We start from the raw sequence: 22,667 nt of genomic DNA, 5'->3' as shown, positions 1-22,667 counted from the left end.
ACAAACACACACACCTATGCATCCAACAAGATCAAATAATTGTATAAAATTTCACAAATAAAATGTACCATCCAAATACAATACATTGTTAACAACAATAATTCACACCAAATACAACACGTCCAACATACAACAATACAACATAGTTTTGAGACAATAGAACACATAGTTTTCGAACAAAAACAACAGGTATGCAACTATTGTTGTCCATTCCAATTCCACCATTTTTCCATGAGATCTTTTTGAAACTCATCATGTGTGTCGTTGCACCGAATGGCATGGTATGAGGCAATGAACCGGGCAATCCTATGTGCGGACCTCCTCACTTGCACGGGAACCCCCATCAAGTCGTAGTGGGTATGATCCACATCTTTTCCGCGATCATTCTCTATAATCATGTTATGCATGATGACACACGCGGTCATGATATACCAAAGGCATTCTTGGTCCCAAAATCTAGCCGATCCTCTAACAATGACAAATTAGGCTTGCAAAATCCCAAATGCTCTCTCTACATCTTTCCTAGCCGCCGCTTGTGCATTATGTAAAAATAGAGGCCGGCCGGCGGAGGTGCATACCTTGCGAGCAAATGGGCGAGCACCATGGGCGCGCCATATTGCTAGCGAGCTCAAAGACGACGACGACATGTCGACGGCGGCGCGGAGGAGAACGCGACGCCGGCGGGAAGGGGGACGTGGAGGAGGAGCGCCGACTACAGCCCGTCGCTGGCGGTGGCGCGAGCGCCACAGTGCGGCGGAGCGTCCGCTGCTGCCAGGAGGGGGTGCGGGCGAGGCGGATCTACGCCGCGGCGGCGCGTAGCAGCGGGGGCGACGACGGATTCGACCGGCGGCGGCTGGATTTCGCGCCGGCGGTAGGTGGGGAAATGAGGGCGCGGGCGCGGGAAATTTCCAGCCGTTGGCTTTTCGGGCGGGCGCGGAGCGTTGCCGCGCGCTGTAGCCGACGCGTCAGATATGCCGCTCTGGTTTGTGCAAAACGCCGCGCGCCCTAAAAAATTTACAGCGCCGCGCCTGCTGGAGCGCCTGATTCCCTCGCGCGCGCGGTATACTGGCAGTTTTTGTGCAGCGCGGCCTATATAGCGCGCCTGTTGGAGATGCTCTAACTCCATGGTGATGTAATAGGAACCACCAGCACAATAGGGACAAAGGTGGAGAACAAAAATCTCGGAGGGTCGTTGTTACCTCACCGACGACCCCAAGGAAGCCTAAGAACACCGTCCATGATGAACGATAGGACACCACATTGCCAGATCCCTCGGGCGAGTCGAGTTGCAGCTGGATATGAAAAAACATTATTCCATTAAGACCATAGCCACCACCAAAATAACAACACATGCTAGACGACCAAACCCTTAACATATCTACACACCACAAACGTGACACCGGAGTACCCTCCCATCCCACCGTGGAGGAAATAGGAACCCTTGGTCTCGCCGGCGGAAAGCGGTTGGAGAACAGTCCGCCTCCCTTTCACCTGCCACAAGAGAGAACATAGAAGGGGACCTGAAAACTAAATTCTTTTTTTGAATTTAAAAACTATTTTTTATATATATAAGAACAAGGATCACTTTTTCTTTTTTTGAGAAGAGGATCACATTTTTGTTGGAAGCTCAAAGTGGAAACCGACACACCCCTCAGTCCGGCACTCCTATCCATTTGGCCCATCTCCGCTTCAGAGTGGGCCCATTTCCCCCGTTGCCCATCAGAACCCCCAGCAGCAGTTTCTTTCTTCTCCTCCAGTCCCACTTCCACCATGGCTGCCTCCTCTGCCTCTCCCGGGAACCCCACCGTCGCCCCCTCCTCCTCCCTCCCTCCCCAATGGTAGCTGCCAGCAGCCCGAACCACGACTGACCGCGCGGGGCCTCGATCCAGCGCAAGGCGGGCGGGAATCGCGCGGAACTCCCGGGCGCGACGTTCCAGCTGGAAGGTTGGAGCGGCGGAGATCCGGCCGCCGGACTACCCTCGAATCCGCTGGTTACCGTCGTGTCCAGAGATAATTCGAGGTTGGATTACATTCCCTGCCTGTTCTTCTTGTTCGCCCTTGTAATTCTCATCCAAAGTAGTGTCTTGTGCGGAACAACTATGCGATTCAACCTGATGCAACCCTGATGTCTATCTATAGCAGGTTCAATTCGCTGGTGCGTGCTGTGTTACGGTCTCGTGGATCTGCGTTTCGGTGGTCTCTGTGCCAAGGCTCTGCCGCGGGAAAGGAGGCTGCTTTGGGCCCGAGGTCTTTGTGGGGTGGAATCCCCATAGGGGCGACCAGTTCAAGCGAGCGCCTGTTCATGATTCAGGCAATGGCGTCGCATTCACAGTCGCAGGCTGGAGGCGGCGGCTACGCTGGCCCGTCGGGCAGGCAGCCGCAGGGCCTGGCCAGGCAAGGATCCTTGTACAGCCTTACCCTAGACGAGGTGCAGAACCAGCTGACAGAGCCCTTGCTCAGTATGAACCTTGATGAGCTGCTCAAGAGCGTGTTTCCTGATGGCGTGGACCCCGATGGTGCCGTCGCCGGCCAGTCTGAGCCGCCCTCGGGCCTGCATCGCCAGGGGAGCATCACGATGCCTCCGGAGCTCAGCAAGAAGACTGTTGATGAGGTGTGGAAGGGCATCCTGGATTCGCCCAAGAAAAAAAGCGGCGAGGAGGGTGGTTGGCGGAGGCGGGAGAGGCAGCTTACGCTTGGGGAGATGACACTCGAGGATTTCCTGCTGAAAGCTGGGGTCGTCACGGAAGGGTGTTTGAAGGATTCGTCGAGTGACTTCCCACCTAACATGGATGCAGCTGGGAGCAGTGTAATCGCGGCTGGTGCGCCCAGTTTGAGCTCGACAGCACAGGCACAGTGGTTACAGCAGTACCAGCAGCAAGCTTTGGAGCCTCCACATCCAAGCATGCCAGGTTCTTTCATGGCAACTCAGTTGGCCCCTCAGCCACTGGCTGTCGCTACAGGAGCTATCTTGGAATCGATTTACTCGGATGCCCAGATCACTTCACCCATGCTCAGTGCACTTTCAGATCCCCAAACACCTGGGCGCAAACGTGGTGCCTCCTCAGGCGGTGTACCTGATAAGGTTGTAGAAAGAAGGCAGAAGAGAATGATAAAAAACAGGGAATCGGCTGCGCGATCGAGAGCGAGGAAGCAGGTCTACTTCTATTGTCCTGCCTACTTCTGATCTCCTATGTATTGAGTTTTGTTTTGCTATATTTCTGATTGCAACATCAAAGCGTAATGAAAAATTATCCTCGAATATATTGATTTCGGTATATCTCTTGCATAGTTTAGCCTAAGACTGCAACCATATTATTAGGTTCTATGGCACTGTAGTGGCGTGTTGTTCTTCTACGCCATTCTAATGCATTCTGCTTGGCAGGCTTACACTAATGAGCTTGAAAACAAGGTATCTCATCTCGAAGAGGAGAACGAGAGGCTAAAGAGGCAGAAGGTACCTTATTTCCTATTATCATAATACTGTTAACTTCCCCCTTCTTTTTGGGGGAGGATATTTAAAACTAGGTTATTCCACTATGCCTTGCAGTGAACTGTAGGTTCTTTTAACACTGTTCTTGTTCAGATAGTCAAACTAATTTTTGTGTCAAGAAAGAAGAGTCTCAAAGTTACTTTTCTTGATTACTGAGCTAATCTAACTAAGTTTTGGGATTGAAATAACGATTATGCTAAGTCTTCTTTTGAAAGGTGAAACATACCAGGTCATGCTATAATGTATGTAAGTATATGCAAGTTTGAGCCCACAAAATTTGGCTAGATTGTGTTAGTGTGAACATTATAATTGTTGGAAATATGATCAGCTGTATATTCGACATTCAGAGGGAACTCTTATGGAGTTCTTCAGAATGTTATTGAGCCCTGATTTACTGACTTGTCTTACTGCATTAACTTGGCCGCTAGGTTTCAATGTTTTAAAACGTTAATTATCATCATTTCACCAGCATTTTAATGTTTGGCAGGGTGTTCTATATGTTGCATACATCTCAACATATGGATTAAAATTACTAGAGATCAATGCATTAGTGCGAATAAAATCTTACAACCCAAAACATATAAGTGTTAGAAATCAACACATTAGTTATTAGTACTCATTAAATCGTAATTACGTGTCAAGTCACAGGACACCTATGCTTGTGTTTCTTTATTTTGTTCATTTGATCCTTCAAATGGTGACGCTCATTTATCTATTGAACATATCATATTATTACTTGGAGATGATGCTGATTATGTTAATTATATGTAGCAAATGTTCATAAACATATCCCTCCATGTAAATTTGTTCTTTGATGCCATGATCTTACAGTCCTAGATGAAATTATGATGCTCCGTACCTTGTGGCTATGCATAATTCTTAGCCTTACACTTCTTTGCAATCCACTAGCTTACGGTGTAGTGGTGTTCAGGTATGTCTGATGTGTCTAATGATACTTACTGTTTTTATTTTTCAATTTCACAAAATTTTCAGGAGTTGGACATGCTAATGATCTCCGCGCCACCCCCAGAACCGAAGTATTGGCTCCGAAGAACAAGTTCCTCCCCCGTTTGACAGCGATGGCGATGACGATGTTCATAGTAATTTTTGTAGATTACACCGCATATATATTCCCCGTGCTCGCGGTAGAAACAGCTGGTATGGTAGCTCGAGGTTCTAGCTTGTCGCAGCCCGATGGTTCACAGTTTGTAGGTCAGTAGCAGTCCTAGCCTCCTAGGCCCCTAGCATGTCCTAGATGATCTCTTCCGAGGCTTTGTCAGTTTGTAAATCTGCCAGGCACATGTTTAATTTTATATCGGAGCTTCTTCCTTGTACATGATAAGTTTGTAAACCTGTCTCTTGTTCATCATGATCATGTATGTTGCCGTGGCCATAGAAAGTGTATTTTGCTTTCTGTTTCTGCCAGAGTGGCACTGGGTATAACTTGATGAACAGGTTTCATCAAACATATTTTGGCTGAGAAATTGACAGCCAATTCCCACAGAGGTCGTGATCGTATCTAACTATCTACGTGTGGCCGTTGCGTCCTATCTGTGTCAGGGCACCCATCAAGCAGCCATGACCATCATTGTTGCATCTATGGAAGAATGGTGTGCCTGGGGCGATAGAACAACTGCATCAGATCCTGGGTTGGGATTAGAATGAGTGTGGTAGCACCAGACTAAATTCCTTTCTTACCACAAAAATTCATGCTGATCTCCCATGCTGTTCATCGAGACTATTTTTAGAATCCACTTTCTTCCCTTTGGAAGAATCTTGGAGAAGTTCAGAACTTTTTAGACACTGGTTGAAATAATTAAAAATAACTAAGTCCGACATAGCAGCTGCACAGCAAGCTTTGCTCGTTCTCCATGGCCGAGAGAAATAATAAGATTAGAAATATGGTTTCAAATGTCTGTACACACATTTCTGATTTTCTCCTCGTCCTGTTGCTCCACTAGTAGCTTGAAATTCCACAACGAAATCAAGTGTTTGTGGAAGCTCTAAAATGACTACGACAATCCCAGCGCAGAGGCTGAAAGGTCAAATGACTACGACATGCTAACTAAATGAAGAAACAGCTACAATACTTCCTAACAATGATGTTATTCCATCGGTATCACCACCTTCGTCCCCCCCCAATGCGCCTAGCGAGATAGATGTCCTTTTGCACTGTAGAAGCAAAAAAAAAAATGTCAGATGAATGTGAATATGCTAAACATGTATTTTCTTCATAAAATAGTCACTTTTATTCAGGAGCTTCTTTCTTAAGATATATAGAATCAAAGCTGGTTGAAAACATGGATTATTTGTTATGAATACAACAATAACAATGATAAATGATTCTAGTGTGTTTGTTAATAAAACATATTTTACAAGTAAAAAATATGATCTGGTGCTTGTTTGTATCCTCAAGATAAGAAATAAACATGCAACCCCGAATTTCTTGCTATAGTAACCAGATTTGGTATCTAAACATGCAACTTGAGAAAATTTAGGATCAATTTTGACATATTCATTGAGAACAAAAGATAAGAGGACCTGCTAAAGTCTGATAATTGTAGGTCTTGGTATCATTAATCAATACAATTTTGCAACTTCAAATAACATCAAAACTAGATATCGCATAAAATAAAAGCAAAGATGACCCTGTAATTGAAATGTTTTACAACTCTAGCATGTTTCCTGTTGCATAATACTGTAAAAGAAAAGAAGTGTCCGTTTGGTGCCAACTTACTGAGGGTAACACGCTTTGCATGGATGGCGCAGAGATTTGCCTTTTCAAATAAGTCTACCAAGTGATACTCTGCAGCCTGCAGAGGGAAAGGAAAAGAAAATCATGTGTGAATTCAAAGCAAACAGGATGGTAATTGAACGTACAATTACGACATTAACTCTTCATAGGTCAAACGGAATCTAGTCAACTTTATGCCATTTTTGCTGGTTATGCAGAAGAATGCATTCTGGCAAGAGGCGATTAAAGTAAGTCTTCCGTGCAATAACAATCTTGTATAATAAGGACCTAAACTATACAAAAGTACTTGTGCTGTTCTACTGGATACATATATTCGGCCACAAAACCATCACATGGCAACATTCAATTCTCTGGACTGCACAATCCAATTTAAGGTACCTAAGTCTTCACCTCTCAATTACACTCTTATTCTATAAGCAAAATGGAATCTAAACAATAGTTCAGTTTTGCATACCTGGTATGCAAGACAGAGTGTATATCTTAGACCAAACAATTGAAACGTGAAGGAATCTAAACAATTTAAGGTACCGCTGATCTACGTCTTCCTTCACCTCTCAATTACACCCTTATTCTATAAGAAAAATGGGCAATGAACTTGTATGGTTCTAAAGTACTTGTTTCGTTGTACTGGATACATACATATATTCGGCCTCATAACCATCACATAAAAAACACTCAATTTTCTGGATTGCACAATCCCCTTCCTGATTCAAAATTTAAGGTACCGCTGATCACTACATCTTCCTTCGCCTCTCAGTTACACCCTTATTCTATAAGCAAAATGGAATCTAAGCAATAGTTCAGTTTTGCATGCCTGACATGCAAGAGACAGTGTATATCTTAGACCAAAACAACCACACACACTCGAGACAATGTATACCCATGGTTACATTTCAGTTTCGAGTTACCAGCCACCAAACAACAAGCATGCTACTAGAAAAAACCCAGAGAATTCTCTCCTTTTTGCATTAGTGCTGATAAATATGTATATATAAATAGAGTTAACACCAGAGCATTCAGAATCTAAGTTAATGAGCGAGCATTATAGTCCTGCAAGCAAACCATGAGGTGTAATATAATAGCACATGACAGGTTTCAGCACTGACCTCTTGCAACGCAAGCAGCGCCTGAGGAGTCCAGCGGTTGACTTCGAGTGACGCGTCCTGAGTGAGCTCCCTAACCTGCAAGCAAGAAAAAGCTTCCATCACACTCTGCACTCTAAATCGTTGACAGGCCGGGAGAGGGTGGGAGTTGGCAGAGGCAGGCACCCACCAGACGGACGAAGGGCGCGAAGGGGATGAGCAGCTCGGTGGACTTCTGGTACCTCCTGATCTCCCGCAGCGCGACCGTGCCTGGCTTGAATCGGTGCGGCTTCTTCACCCTCTGCTGCGCAGGCGCCCCTGTTTGCCCAAGAACATAGACGTGCCAGAGTCAGTTCCGAACCCACATCATAACAACTGCCCGGGAGGGGGGCCCTTGATATTCAAATCTGTCGCTATAAGATTTGTAGAGATTACTAAACACTGGACGAGGGTAGGGGACGGAGAAGTGTCGATCCACCCCCGTAGGAGCAGAGAACAGCAACGGGAGGGGGCGTAAAAGTTACAGCTTCAGTGGCAATCCCACCGAATCGTGGCAATCAAGAAGGGGAATCATCGGAAATAACGCTAGAAATCGGCCTAGATCCGTAAACGCGTGCAGGGAAACCAGAGAACCACGCAAGGACACCGCACCTGGAGCCGCCGCTGCGGCCGCCCTCCGCCCACCTCGCCTCTGCATTCCGTCGAACAGGGTAAGTCAGTTAGACGAAAGAAAAGACACAAAACGAATCGAAGCGAAGCGACCCTGTTGCAGATAGGCAGGGTCACGCACCGGTGTCGCCGACGTGCTCGGGCCGGCGGCTGCAAAAGGAGAGGAAGAGGTTAGGAATCACGGCGACGGCATTGGGTGGAAGGGCGCGCGGGCGCGGGAGGGGCTCGCGCGTGCTCACCAGTCTCCTGCTCGGCCGCCGTCCGGCCCGGGTGGCGGTCGAACTGGAGCTGCTTCTTCGGGTGCTGCCTCGTGTTCCTCGCGGCCGGGTGCTTCGTGCGAGCCATCGCGGCGGGGCTGGGCTCTCGACGGCGGCGAGGAAGAAGGCTTGTCTTTTTTTTTTTTTTCTTCGAACGAGTCCCTGAGATCAGCGAGAGGAGTCGTGCGTGGTAAGAGCGCTTTGTAGGCTGAGGAAGTAACGGTTACTAGCGCGAGTCGAACGTTGGGCGAGTGGGCCCGCTTGGCAGTGGGAGGTAGGTGGCAGAGGAGCGGTTCGGGAAGGGTTCTGGAGTGGAACTTGCCAAATTGGTTCATTCATATCAGAGTTACCGTTGGAACAGTGCATTCCACCTGAGATCTTCATGGTATACGGTTCCGGCAAGGCAAAAAAAATACATTAATGAGGAAACAGCGTAGTAGTACGTATACGAATGCTCCCTAGACTCTGACTCGCTAGAGTTGTTGGGACGCGTTTGGTAGGCTGTGAGCCCTTTGGCTCGCATCGGCCAGCAAAAACCAGCCCATTTGGTTGCCTATAAGAGGTTCACGTTGTGGCCCAACCGGTTCTCAAAGCACCCCTGGGACAGGCCATGAAGGAACGCTCCAATCAGCAGTTTCTCCGGGGTTAGGCCCATTGCCGTGTCATTTTGCACGCCCGTGTGCAACGGTTGCACGCTTGGAGAAGCGCGGGAGACAGCGCGTTGTCTTTGGTCCTCGCTCTCCACTTCCCTTCACCGCTTCGCTCTTCTCTCTCCCCATTCACTCCTGGCACAGACAGCATCGTCCTGTCCCATCAACCGCCGGCATGGCCTCCTCCACCTCCGCCATCCTCTCCACCGCCGACGGATCCAGCCGTACGGCCGTCGGCCACCCGGTTCGCGAGTACGAGGCCGGAGGCGGCGACTCGGTGACGAAGATCGATGTCGACCGCGTGCCGGTGATGAATCGACCATCGCCATTCGCGAGCACGAGGCCCATCGGCGTCGCAACCAGGAGCGCCGCCGTCCTGGCTCTTCGAGCCGCCGGGATTCGACCGGCGGATCCGTCAGGGACGGGGGGTTTTCCCCGTCCCCACTAGGGTTTCCGATGGCGAGGGCGGCCATGATACGTCTCCAACGTATCTATAATTTCTTATGTTACATGCTAGTTTTATGACAATACCTACATGTTTTATTCATACTTTATATCATTTTGATGCATTTTCCGGTACTAACCTATTAACAAGATGCCGAAGCGCCAGTTCTGTTTTACTTTGTTTTTGGTTTCAGAAATCCTACACAGGAAATATTCTCGGAATTGGACGAAACAAAAGCCCACGGCCCTATTTTCCACGGAGGGTTCCAGAACATCGAAGAAGAGTCGGAGGCGGCCAGCAGGGGGCCACCCCATAGGGCGGCGCGGCCTGGCCCCCTGCCGCGCCCAGATGTGGGGAGGGAGCCTCCTGGCTCCCCCGACGCTGCCTCTTCGCCTATATATTCCTTCGTATCGGAAAACCCTAGTACAAGAAGTCATATTCCACGAAGAGTTCCGTAGCCGCCGCCATCGCGAAGACAAGTTTTCGGGGGACAGAAGTCTCTGTTCCGGCACGCCGCCGGGACGGGGAATTGCCCCCGGAGTCATCTCCATCGACACCACTGCCATCTTCATCGCCGTTGCTATCTCCCATGATGAGGAGGGAGTAGTTCTCCCCCGAGGGTGAGGGCTCTACCGGTAGCTATGTGGTTCATCTCTCTCTCCCATGGTCAGATCTTTATGTGATCATGAGCTTTGTAATCTAGTTGAATATGTAGATGTTACTCTTGTCTATCATGCACTCTAGAGGTTACTTTAATATGAACTCCGGAGTTACTCTCCACAGTGTGATGGTGACAGTGTGCGCATCGTGTGTGATTCCTTTATGACGTTGTGGAGCTTGTTTACTCCGGCTTGAGGTGTGCTTTTGCAGCCCTACACAATGAATGGTGTTTGTTATCCAGCAAGAGAGTGTTTGAGAGTAGCATTTATTTATTCAATTATGTGATCATTGTTGAGAGTATCCACTAGTGAAAGTATGATCCCTAGGCCTTGTTTCTAAGCATTGAAACACCGTTTCCAACAAGTTCTGCTACATGTTCGATTGCTGCCATTTTTATTTCAGATTGCAATTACTACTTATAATCATCCATATTACTTGTATTTCACTATCTCTTCGCCGAACTAGTGCACCTATACATCTGACAAGTGTATTAGGTGTGTTGGGGACACAAGAGACTTCTTGTATCTTAATTGCAGGGTTGCTTGAGAGGGATATCTTTGACCTCTACCTCCCTAAGTTTGATAAACCTTGGGTGATTCACTTAACGGAAACTTGCTGCTGTTCTACAAACCTCTGCTCTTGGAGGCCCAACACTGTCTACAAGAATAGAAGCGTGCGTAGACATCAAGCTATTTTTAAGCGCTGAATTCTTGCCGGGAGGTAAGGTAAAAGGTATTCACATCCTCCGACTACTAAGCTATTTCCTAGCACTGTTACCGGTGTGTGAGTGCTCGAAGTATTTCCTTTAGATTCTGCAATTACATCTTTTTGTTTCTTGTTTTTATTTTTCACTAGTTAGGCATAATGGAAAACAACAAAAAATTTAGTGAGCTTTTTAATCTTTTTCCTGAGTTAAGACATGAATTGTTTGATGCGAAAATTAAAAAAACCTATGGAACCTTATTTGCATGCTAGTAGCAATGTTATTAGTATGAACACAATTACCGCTAGTGCTATGGAAAAGTCTAACCTTGGGGAAGCTAGTTTTTATGATCTTTTTAGCTTCTCAGCTGTAGGGGAGAAAATTTGCTCTGATAATACTTTATCTCCCATATGCGATAACTCTAATGATGCTTGTGATATTTTAAATCCACCTACTGAAAGTATTCCTTTTAAGATACCTATGAAAATTGTTGAACTTGATATGAACAATTGCTATTTTGGAGATGGGACCGTCCATCCTAGTGATCATTTACTCTTTATACATGAATTATGCGAATTGTTCGAGAGTGCAGGTATTTCAAAGGACCAAGTTAAGAGGAAGCTATTCTCTATATCTCTGAAGGGCAGAGCTGCGGAATGGTATAAGATGCTGAAGATCGAATGGTCGATCTATTGGTTGGGAGGAAATTGCACCTCTCTTTTATTCTAAATTTTATCCTCCTCATGAAGTGCATGTTGATAGGAATTACATTTATAACTATTATCCTCGTGATGGAGAGAGTATTTCCCAAGCATGGGGGAGATTGAGGTCACTAATGCTCAAATGTCCCATTCATGAGCTCCCCCGTAATGTTATTATTAATAATTTTTATGCAAGGCTTTCAGGACACCACAAGGACTATCTAGATGCCTGTTTGGAGGGATCTTTCACAAGCAAGGAGGTTGAAACTAGATGGGATCTTCTTGAAAGAATTCAAAGCAATACTGAAGATTGGGAGAATGACAAAGGTAAAGAATCAGGTATAAACTATGAATATTAATGCATTAAGTCTTTCATTGAAACTGTTGGTTTTCAAAAGCTTAGTGATAATTATGGTATTGATTCTCAAATTATTGTTGATTGTTGTAGAACCTTTGCTTCTCATATTAATGTTCCTAAAGAAAATTGGTACATGTATCATGAACCTTTTAAAGACATCAGCATGAAGGATGAAACTGTTATTAATGATTGCAATGAACATGCTCAAACTTCTGAAAATGCTATTTCCTATAAGCATGTTAATTTTTTTTGGAATTCATAGACCTTGTGAAAAGAATAAAATTGAAGAAGAATATTGTATCCATCACAGGAATGAAAAAACTAGAAAGTGGTCTAGGGCTCTAGATGATCTTGGTGAAAAAGTTTGTGCCCTCTATCGTTTTATTTGTGAACTTTGCCATAGAGTGGATCATTTTAATTTTCAATGCTCCTCCAAAGATAATTCGAACCTCATGAGTGCTGCAAATTTGTATTGTGATGATGAAATTACTCCTAATCAGCATGATGAACTTACTTTATTTTTGGGGTGTGAAGAGTTATCAAGAAAAATTTCTTTGTTAGATATGAGTGATCTTGATATGAATAGTGTGTTGCATGGATGTTATCTCTATTGTGTTAATAATTGCCATGCCAACACCTACATACAAAGTGTTATAAAGGATGGGACTTTACCAAAATATGACAGGACTAATATGTGTTTTGTTCTAATTAATGAAAGAGAGGAATCCTCCCAAGTTTCTTCTATTGTTTCTAATAATAAACCAGGTTATGTGGAGAAGCTTCCTTTCAAGCCTCTCCCTCCTAAAGGGGAAAAGTAGAAGAAGAAGGGAACGAAGAAGAAGAGGGGGGATAAAAAGAAAGAGGTAACGGCATATCCCCGCGTGTACGAGATAACGATAGGTAACCGTAAGTATGTTGCTCCTAATGATTATTATGATAATGAATCTGAGTACAATTATCTTCCTATGCCCTTTACCTACATTAATGATCATGATTTGGAAGAGCACACTACTTTTGATATTGAAGATCTCTGGGACACTAATTCTGAAAATGATGATGTTAATAATTGCCATAGTATTAGTACTATCCATGTTTCTTCCCATAATGATATAGAAATCTCTAAGCTTGGGGATGAGGTGTTTGAAAATCCTTTTGCTACTGATGATTATATGTTTGATACAGCTCCTTCTAGTAACAATGATGGTATGTTTACAGATGAACACACTGTGAAAGATAACTATTCTATTTCTTATGATGACACTATGCCTCCAGTCTTTGACAATTATTATAAAGAATACTATGACATAGGTTATAATTACAGTCATCCTCATGAAACTTGTCATAGTTATGGAGGGATTACCCAAAACCATCTCTCTAATATACAACTTGTCTATCATATTCAAGTTCATTATGGTGATTGTGATATTTTCAGTCCATCTACTATTGAGGATAAAATTAATTATGATTACAATATGCCTCCTATATATGATGATTATGGTGATGAGAATAATAATGATAGCTATTTTATTGAATTTGCTCCCACTACAATTAATAGTAATGACTATGCTTATGTGGAGAATGATACTTTTATGCATATGAACCATGATAAGAATGTTTTAAGTGATGGTTATATTGTGGATTTCATCAATGATGCTACTGAAAGTTATTATGAGAGAGGGAAACATGGTTATATGAATCTTAATAATATTAATTTTCCCCTCTTTATGTTGAGAATCTTGAAGTTGCGATTGTGTTGCCTTTCTATGCTTGTTGCTTTGTGCTTTCAGTACTTGTTCTCTTACAAGATTCCTTTTCATAGGAAGTGGGTTAGACTTAAAAGTGTTTCTTATTTGCTTTTGATGCTCTCTTTTGCTTCAACTCTTATTTCTTGCGAGAGCATCATTAAAATTACTGAGCCCATCTTAATGGCTATAAAGAAAGCACTTCTTGGGAGATAACTCATGTTTTTATTTTGCTACTGTTTTGTTGTGTCTTGGAAGTTGTTACTACTGTAGCAACCTCTCCTTATCATCTTTATTTCGTTTTTGTGCCAAGTAAAGTCCTTGATAGACGGTTGATACAAGATTTGGATTACTGCGCAGAAACAGATTTTTAGCTGTCACGAATTTGAGCTGTTCTCTCTGTAGGAGAATCTAAAAATTCTGAAAAAAATCATGAGTAATCCTCAGATATGTACGCAACTTTAATTCAATTTGAGCTTCTTCATCTGAGCACGTTAAGTGCCTCGAAAAAATTCGTCTTTACGGACTGTTCTGTTTTGACAGATTCTGCCTTTTATTTCGCATTGCCTCTTTTACTGTGTTTGAGCGGGTTTCTTTGCTCCATTAAATTTCAGTAACCTTGGGTAATGTCCAGAAGTGTTGGGAATGATTGTGTCCTTGCTGAACATGTGAATTTTTGATTATGCACTAACCCTCTAATGAGATTGTTTTGAGTTTGGTGTGAAGGAAGTTTTCAAGGATCAAGAGAGGAGGATGATATAATATGATCAAGAAGAGTGAAAAGTCTAAGCTTGGGATGCCCCCGTGGTTCATTGATGTCTACGGGTGCTTCTATTCTTGTAGACAGTGTTGGGCCTCCAAGAGCAGAGGTTTGTAGAACAGCAGCAAGTTTCCCTTAAGTGGATCACCCAAGGTTTATCGAACTCAGGGAGGAAGAGGTCAAAGGTATCCCTCTCATGCAACCCTGCAACCACAAAGCAAGAAGTCTCTTGTGTCCCCAACACACCTAATAGGTGCACTAGTTCGGCGAAGAGATAGTGAAATACAAGTGGTATGAATGAATATGAGCAGTAGTAACGGCGCCAGAAAAGTGCTTGCTGGCGTGCAGTTGATGGTAGTAAAATTGCAGGAAGTATAGATGCAGTAAAACAGTAAACAAACAGCGATAGCAGTATTTAGGAACAAGGCCTAGGGATCATACTTTCACTAGTGGACACTCTCAACATTGATCACATAACAGAATAAATAGATAGATGCTAGACTCTACACCCTCTTGTTGGATGATGAACACCACTAACTGTGTAGGATTACACGAACCCTCAATGCCGGAGTTAACAAGCTCCACAATATTCAATGTTCATATTTAAATAACCTTAGAGTGCATAACAGATCAACATAACCAAACCAAGTACTAACATAGCATGCACACTGTCACCTTCACACTACGAAAGGAGGAATAGATCACATCAATACTATCATAGCAATAGTTAACTTCATAATCTACAAGAGATCACAATCATAGCCTACGCCAAGTACTACACGATGCACACACTGTCACCATTACACCGTGCAGGAGGAATAAACTACTTTAATAACATCACTAGAGTAGCACACAGATAAATTGTGATACAAAACACATTGCAATCATAAAGAGATATAAATAAGCACTTCACTATGCCATTCATAACAGCGAATAAGTATTCTGTGAAATATAGCCTAAGAGACCCACACGGTGCACACACTGTCACCTTTACACACGTGGGACAAGGAGTCTCCGGAGATCACATAAGTAAAACCCACTTGACTAGCATAATGACATCTAGATTACAAGCATCATCATATGAATCTCAATCATGTAAGGCAGCTCATGAGATTATTGTATTGAAGCACATAGGAGAGGAATTAACCATATAGCTACCGGTACAGCCCCGAGCCTCGATGGAGAACTACTCCCTCCTCATGGGAGACAGCAGCGTTGATGAAGATGGCGGTGGTGTCGATGGAGGAGCCTTCCGGGGGCACTTCCCCGTCCCGGCGGTGTGCCGGAACAGAGACTCCTGTCCCCCAGATCTTGGCTTCGCGATGGCGGCGGCTCTGGAAGGTTTCTCGTACCGTGGCTTTTTTCGTCTAGGGTTTTCGCGACGGAGGCTTTAAGTAGGCGGAAGGGCAAGGTCGGTGGAGTCCTGGTGGGACCACACACTAGGCCGGCGCGGCCAGGGCTTGGGCCGCGCCGCCCTACTGTGTCCCCACTTCGTTTTCTCTTCGGACTTCTGGAAGCTTCGTGGAAAAATAGGACCCTGGGCGTTGATTTCGTCCAATTCCGAGAATATTTCCTTACTAGGATTTCTGGAACCAAAAACAGCAGAAAACAGCAACTGGCCCTTCGGCATCTCGTCAATAGGTTAGTTCCGGAAAACGCATAAATATGACATAAAGTATGCATAAAACATGTAGATATCATCAATAATGTGTCATGGAACATAAGAAATTATCGATACGTCGGAGACGTATCATTCATCCCTGCATATTTCAAGAAGACTCAAGCATCTAAGCTTGGGGATGCCCAAGGCATCCCCTTCTTCATCAACAACTTATCAGGTCACCTCTAGTGAAACTATATTTTAATTCCGTCACATCTTATGTACTTTACTTGGAGCGTCTGTGTGTTTTTGTTTATGTTTGAATAAAATCGGATCCTAGCAATCCTTGTGTTGGAGAGAGACACGCTCCGCTTTTTCATATGAACACTTGTGTTCTTCGTTTTTCATATTCATGGCGAAAGCTGAAAGCCGCAGCACTTATACTTATTGTTATTTGGTTGGAAACAGAAAATGCTTGATATTGTCTTGAATAATTTGATACTTGGCAATTGTTTTGAGCTCTCAAGTAGATCATGTTTAAGCTCTTGCATCATGTAGTTTAAATCTATTAATGGAGAACTACCGTAGAGCTTGTTGAAATTTGGTTTGCATGATTGATCTCTCTAAGGTGTAGATATTTTCTGGTAAAGTGTTTGAACAACAAGGAAGACAGTGTAGAGTCTTATAATGCTTGCAATATGTTCTTGTGTAAGTTTTGTTGTACCGGTTTATACTTGTGTTTGCTTCAAACAACCTTGCTAGCCAAAGCCTTGTACTGAGAGGGAATGCTTCTCGTGCATCCAAAAACTTGAGCCAAAACCTATGCCATTTGTGTCCACCATAACTACCTACTATGTGGCATTTTTCTGCCATTCCAAAGTAAATTGCTTGTGTGCTACCTTTAAAAAAATTCATTCCTTGTCTTTGCAATACATAGCTCATGGGAAAGTAGCCTAAAAACTATTGTAGTAAAGAATATGTCGCTTATGTATCTTAGTTCTTATAAGTTGCTTGTTGAGCGGTAACCATGTTATCTGGGGACGCCATCAACCTGTTACACCTTTGTTGAATATCATGTGAGTTGCTATGCATGTTCGTCTTGTCTGAAGTAAGGGAGATTTTCCATGAGTTAAATGGTTTGAGTATGCATATTATTAGAGAAGAACATTGGGCCGCCAACCAAAGCCATGTATCATGGTGGAAGTTTCAGCTTGGACATTAATCCGCAAATCTCTTATGAGAATATTATCTGTTGTTGAATGCTTAAAGCATTAAAGAGGAGTCCATGATTTGTTTTCTATGTTGTCCCGGTATGGATGTCCTCAAGTTGAGATCTATCAAAATCGAGAAATCAAATGCGATTTATCTCCTTGGACCTTTGTACAGGTGGCATAGAGGTACCCCTTTGACACTTGGTTGAAACATATGTAATGCAATGATAATCCATGGAAGTCCGAGCTAATTAGGACAAGGTGCGGGCACTATTAGTATTCGATGCATGAGGCTTGCAACTTATAGGAGGTTTTATACATAACACATATGAATTATTATTACCGTTGACACAATTGTTTCCATGCTTTCAAAATAAAAAGCTCTAGCACATGAGTAATCCCTGCTTCCCTCTGCGAAGGGCCTTTATTTTACTTTATGTTGAGTCAGTTTACCTACTTCTTTCTATCTTAGAAGCAAACACTTGTGTCAACCGTGTGCATTGATTCTTACATGCTTGCTTATTGCACTCATCATATTACTTTGTGCTGACAATTATCCATGAGATATACATGTTGAAAGTTGAAAGCAACTGCTGAAACTTAAATCTTCCTTTGTGTTGCTTCAAAACCTTCTATTAAGAATCTAGTGCTTTATGAGTTAACTCTTATGCAAGACTTTTTGATGCTTGTCTTGAAAGTACTATTCATGAAAAGTTTTTGCTATATGATTCAGTTATTTAGTCATTATCTATTTGTTAGTAAACTATAGACCATTGCTTTGAGTCACTTCATTCATCTCATATGCTTTACAATAGTATTGATCAAGATTATGTTGGTAGCATGTCACTCCAGAAATTATCTTTTTTTATTGTTTACCTACTTGAGGGCGAGTAGGAACTAAGCTTGGGGATGCTTGATACGTCTCCAACGTATCTATAATTTCTTATGTTCCATGCTAGTTTTATGACAATACCTACATGTTTTATTCATACTTTATATCATTTTGATGTATTTTCCGGTACTAACCTATTAATAAGATGCCGAAGCGCCGCCTCTGTTTGTTTCTGCTTTTTGGTTTCAGAAATCCTACACAGGAAATATTCTCGGAATTGGACGAAACAAAAGCCCACGGCCCTATTTTCCACGGAGGGTTCCAGAACATCGAAGAAGAGTCGGAGGTGGCCAGCAGGGGGCCCACCCCATAGGGCAGCGCGGTCTGGCCCCCTGCCGCGCCCAGATGTGGGGAGGGAGCCTCCTGGCTCCCCCGACGCTGCCTCTTCGCCTATATATTCCTTCGTATCGGAAAACCCTAGTTTAAGAAGTCATATTCCACGAAGAGTTCCGTAGCCGCCGCCATCGCGAAGACAAGTTTCGGGGGACAGAAGTCTCTGTTCCGGCACGCCGCCGGGACGGGGAATTGCCCCCGGAGTCATCTCCATCGACACCAACGCCATCTTCATCGCCGTTTCTATCTCCCATAGTGAGGAGGGAGTAGTTCTCCCCCGAGGCTGAGGGCTTGATACGTCTCAAACGTATCTATAATTTCTTATGTTCCATGCTACTTTATTGATGATACTCACATGTTTTATACACATTATATGTCATTATTATGCATTTTCCGGCACTAACCTATTGACGAGATGCCGAAGAGCCAGTTGTTGTTTTCTGCTGTTTTTGGTTTCAGAAATCCTGGTAAGGAAATATTCTCGGAATTGGACGAAATCAACGCCCAGGGGCCTATTTTTCCACGAAGCTTCCAGAAGACCGGAGAAGTAACAAAGTGGGGCCACGAGGTGGCCACACAACAGGGCGGCGCGGCCCAAGCCCTGGCCGCGCCGGCCTACTGTGTGGGCCCCTCGTGACGCCCCTTGACCTGCCCTTCCGCCTACTTAAAGCCTTCGTCGCGAAAACCCCAGTACCGAGAGCCACGATACGGAAAACCTTCCAGAGACGCCGCCGCCGCCAATCCCATCTCGGGGGATTCAGGAGATCGCCTCCGGCACCCTGCCGGAGAGGGGAATCATCTCCCGGAGGTCTCTTCATCGCCATGATCACCTCCGTATCGATGTGTGAGTAGTCCACCCCTGGACTATGGGTCCATAGCAGTAGCTAGATGGTTGTCTTCTCCTCATTGTGCTATCATGTTAGATCTTGTGAGCTGCCTATCATGATCAAGATCATCTATTTGTAATACTACATGTTGTGTTTGTTGGGATCCGATGAATATTGAATACTATGTTAAGTTGATTATCAATCTATCATATATGTTATTTATGTTCTTGCATGCTCTCCGTTGCTAGTAGAGGCTCTGGCCAAGTTGATACTTGTGACTCCAAGAGGGAGTATTTATGCTCGATAGTGGGTTCATGCCTCCATTAAATCTGGGACAGTGACAGAAAGTTCTAAGGTTGTGGATGTGCTGTTGCCACTAGGGATAAAACATCGATGCTTTGTCTAAGGATATTTGTGTTGATTACATTACGCACCATACTTAATGCAATTGTCTGTTGTTTGCAACTTAATACTGGAAGGGGTTCGGATGATAACCTGAAGGTGGACTTTTTAGGCATAAATGCATGCTGGATAGCGGTCTATGTACTTTGTCGTAATGCCCTGATTAAATCTCATAGTACTCATCATGATATATGTATGTGCATTGTTATGCCTTCTTTATTTGTCAATTGCCCAACTGTAATTTGTTCACCCAACATCTGTTTATCTTATGGGAGAGACACCACTAGTGAACTGTGGACCCCGGTCCTATTCTTTACATCTGAAATACAATCTACTGCAATTGTTCTTTACTGTTCTTCGCAAACAATCATCATCCACACTATACATCTAATCCTTTGTTTACAGCAAGCCGGTGAGATTGACAACCTCACTGTTACGTTGGGGCAAAGTACTGTGATTGTGCTGTGCAGGTTCCACGTTGGCGCCGTAATCCCTGGTGTTGCGCCGCACTACACTCCGCCACCAACAACCTTCAACGTGCTTCTTGGCTCCTACTGGTTCGATAACCTTGGTTTCTTACTGAGGGAAAACTTACTGCTGTGCACATCACACCTTCCTCTTGGGGTTCCCAACGGACGTGTGTCTCACGCGCATCAGGGCTCTACCGGTAGCTATGTGGTTCATCTCTCTCTCCCATGGTGTGATCTTTATGTGATCATGAGCTTTGTAATCTAGTTGAATATGTATATGTTACTCTTGTCTATCATGCACTCTAGAGGTTACTTTAATATGAACTCCGGAGTTACTCTCCACGGTGTGATGGTGATAGTGTGCGCATCGTGTGTGATTCCTTTATGACGTTGTGGAGCTTGTTTACTCCGGCTTGAGGTGTGCTTTTGCAGCCCTACACAATGAATGGTGTTTGTTATCCAACAAGAGAGTGTTTGAGAGTAGCATTTATTTATTCAATTATGTGATCATTGTTGAGAGTGTCCACTAGTGAAAGTATGGTTCGTAGGCCTTGTTTCTAAGCATTGAAACACCGTTTCCAACAAGTTCTGCTACATGTTCGCTTGCTGCCATTTTTATTTCAGATTGCAATTACTACTTATAATCATCCATATTACTTGTATTTCACTATCTCTTCGCTGAACTAGTGCAGCTATACATCTGACAAGTGTATTAGATGTGTTGGGGACACAAGAGACTTCTTGTATCTTAATTGCAGGGTTGCTTGAGAGGGATATCTTTGACCTCTACCTCCCTGAGTTCGATAAACCTTGGGTCATTCACTTAAGGGAAACTTGCTGCTGTTCTACAAACCTCTGCTCTTGGAGGCCCAACACTGTCTACAGGAATAGAAGTGTGCGTAGACATCAAGCCACAATGGAGGGCGGTGCACCGGGCTCCAGCAGGGAGATGGAGCCCCCACCGGGTTTCGCGTCCACCCCGATGCAGGCGGCGATGCCATGGGGCATGCCGCGTCTGCCTGCCCCCTATGGCGCGCCTCCCGTCCCGCCGCCGCCGGGGTTCACCCGACCTCGTGCTCGGCGCCAGACAACAGCACCATCGACGCCCGGCTTCCCGACCGCTGCACCGCTGCCGGAGCTGAGGACGTACTTACCGGCTACACCGCCTCCTCCTCCACCGGATTTGCTCCTCTTCCTCCTCATAGTGGGGCGCTGGTGATCCACCCAATCGTAAGTACCTTGACTCAATCTCCTTGTCGCTTGTTTACGTCGACTAGATGACATTGTAGATGTGAATGTACATAGAATTCATTGCAATGTGCTTATGCTTGCCATGCCAAGCTCTAGCACCATCATGGACTTGACAATGTCAAGTCCATGACACTGCTTGAGCTTGGCATTGCCAGCTTGGCAATCAGGCAATGGCAATGCCAAGCTCAAGCACCATGATTGGCTTCACAATGCTTGTTCTTGGCACTGGCACAATGTCAAGTCCATGACATTGCCTGCTTGTGATTGTCCATGCCATTGCCTGCTTGTGCTTGTCCATGTCATTGCCTGCTTGTGCTTGTCCACACCACTGGCTGCTTGTGCTTGTCCATGCCATTGTTTGCTTGTGCTTGTCCATGCCATTGCCTAGCCCACCAGCAGATCACAGCATCGAGGCACCACGCCGGCCGTCCTGCTGACCTGGGCACGCTGCCAATCCGCGTCTTCCGGCATTCTTCGTCCAGGTGGAGAGTCAGCACCTCTGTGCCCTCACCGTCCCGCCGTACATGGAGCAGCCCCTCATCAGGAAGTACAAGCTCAAGAACAATGACCCCCATGTGAAGGTCTGCTTATACTTGGGCGACCGTTGTGAGTGGAAGGTGCAGCTGCAGTGGACAGGGCAGCGCGTCGGGTTCATCAAGTCCTGGAGCGAGTTCTGCACCAGGATTTTGCTGCACGTCGACGACACGCTCATCTTCACCCCTTAGGACGACGACTTCAAGTTCGCCGTCTTTAGGAAAGGAGACGTCCTACTCCAGCGTCTTCGGCTGCAAGAGGCACCGCGAGGGCCCTTTTGCTAATCCTCACCATTAAGGTGTTGCTGCTCCATCGCTGCCTATGTTTATGTCTGATCATGTTACCTGTGCTGGCCTCTAGGAGGCGTTTGAACACTACTTTTGGACCTGGGGAGTCTGCCCCCAGGTTTAGGCAAGCGACTTACCACTCTGACGCTAGATTAGGACATGTGAAGTACTATGTTCGTTGTGTATAAGTGTTTGTTGTGCTTATGATCGTGTTTGAGCTGTTTGTGTGCCGTTATATGATGGTAAGGTCACCATATTTGAATGTGGTGAGGAGAAGCTCTTATCAGGGTGCCCAAAATGGCAACCAAACACATGTGTTGTGGCTGAACAGAGATGGAACGCTGTCTCCAGGCATCCAAACAATTTGCAACTCTATTCGGGCCGGTGCAGCACAGGCTACCAAATGATGGGCCAAAAGTGGTCGACGGCTCGTTCGCAACGCGCACAGGCGCCCAGTGGTGCACGATTTCGGCCAGCCAGGCTCAATGGAATATAATTTGGCCCAATCGGTTGTTCTGGTAGGCCGTGTGCGTTGTATCAGCGCGGTTCTTAGATCATAACTAGGCTTAGAGCATGTCTAACAGGCCC

At 44.9% G+C, this 22,667-nt stretch overlaps 2 protein-coding genes across 4 annotated transcripts; one reads left to right on the top strand and one right to left on the bottom strand.

Moving 5' to 3' along the window:
• The first annotated feature begins 1,730 nt into the window (after window positions 1-1,730).
• On the top strand, window positions 1,731-4,835 carry LOC127318376 (ABSCISIC ACID-INSENSITIVE 5-like protein 2). Of its 3 annotated transcripts, XM_051348871.2 has the most exons (5): window positions 1,731-2,020; window positions 2,140-2,909; window positions 3,027-3,154; window positions 3,383-3,454; window positions 4,484-4,835. In XM_051348871.2, exons 2-5 carry the CDS (start codon window positions 2,303-2,305, stop codon window positions 4,562-4,564), a joined length of 888 nt encoding a protein of 295 aa, XP_051204831.1. In that variant the 5' UTR covers window positions 1,731-2,020; window positions 2,140-2,302; the 3' UTR covers window positions 4,565-4,835. The 3 variants fall into 3 exon arrangements, with proteins under 3 accessions (XP_051204831.1, XP_051204823.1, XP_051204819.1); XM_051348863.2 differs by having other exon boundaries at window positions 1,733-2,020; window positions 2,143-3,154; XM_051348859.2 differs by having other exon boundaries at window positions 1,733-2,020; window positions 2,140-3,154.
• A 512-nt stretch (window positions 4,836-5,347) lies between these two features.
• On the bottom strand, window positions 5,348-8,440 carry LOC127318347 (histone H3-like centromeric protein CENH3). Its single transcript, XM_051348827.2, has 7 exons — window positions 8,236-8,440; window positions 8,118-8,146; window positions 7,979-8,018; window positions 7,518-7,645; window positions 7,352-7,426; window positions 6,228-6,303; window positions 5,348-5,662 (listed from the first exon to the last, which is right to left on the bottom strand). Exons 1-7 carry the CDS (start codon window positions 8,339-8,341, stop codon window positions 5,610-5,612), a joined length of 507 nt encoding a protein of 168 aa, XP_051204787.1. The 5' UTR covers window positions 8,342-8,440; the 3' UTR covers window positions 5,348-5,609.
• Between the last annotated feature and the right edge of the window lie 14,227 nt (window positions 8,441-22,667).

The sequence above is a fragment of the Lolium perenne genome, chromosome 1 (genome assembly GCF_019359855.2).
Source record: "Lolium perenne isolate Kyuss_39 chromosome 1, Kyuss_2.0, whole genome shotgun sequence".
NCBI lineage: Eukaryota > Viridiplantae > Streptophyta > Magnoliopsida > Poales > Poaceae > Lolium > Lolium perenne.
The sequence above is the reverse complement of the archived record's forward strand: the minus strand, read 5'-3'. Positions and strand labels throughout refer to the sequence as shown.

Excerpts from the sequence above, each read along its gene's own strand:
- LOC127318376 (XM_051348863.2), top strand. The coding sequence starts at position 2,303 with ATGATTCAGGCAATGGCGTCGCATTCACAGTCGCAGGCTGGAGGCGGC. Across the intron at positions 3,155-3,382 it reads GATCGAGAGCGAGGAAGCAG|GCTTACACTAATGAGCTTGA; the intron begins GTCTACTTCTAT and ends TCTGCTTGGCAG. Across the intron at positions 3,455-4,483 it reads AGAGGCTAAAGAGGCAGAAG|GAGTTGGACATGCTAATGAT; the intron begins GTACCTTATTTC and ends CAAAATTTTCAG.
- LOC127318347 (XM_051348827.2), bottom strand. The coding sequence starts at position 8,341 with ATGGCTCGCACGAAGCACCCGGCCGCGAGGAACACGAGGCAGCACCCG. Across the intron at positions 8,019-8,117 it reads CGAGCACGTCGGCGACACCG|AGGCGAGGTGGGCGGAGGGC; the intron begins GTGCGTGACCCT and ends GACGGAATGCAG. Across the intron at positions 5,663-6,227 it reads TGCAAAGCGTGTTACCCTCA|TGCAAAAGGACATCTATCTC; the intron begins GTAAGTTGGCAC and ends TTGCTTCTACAG.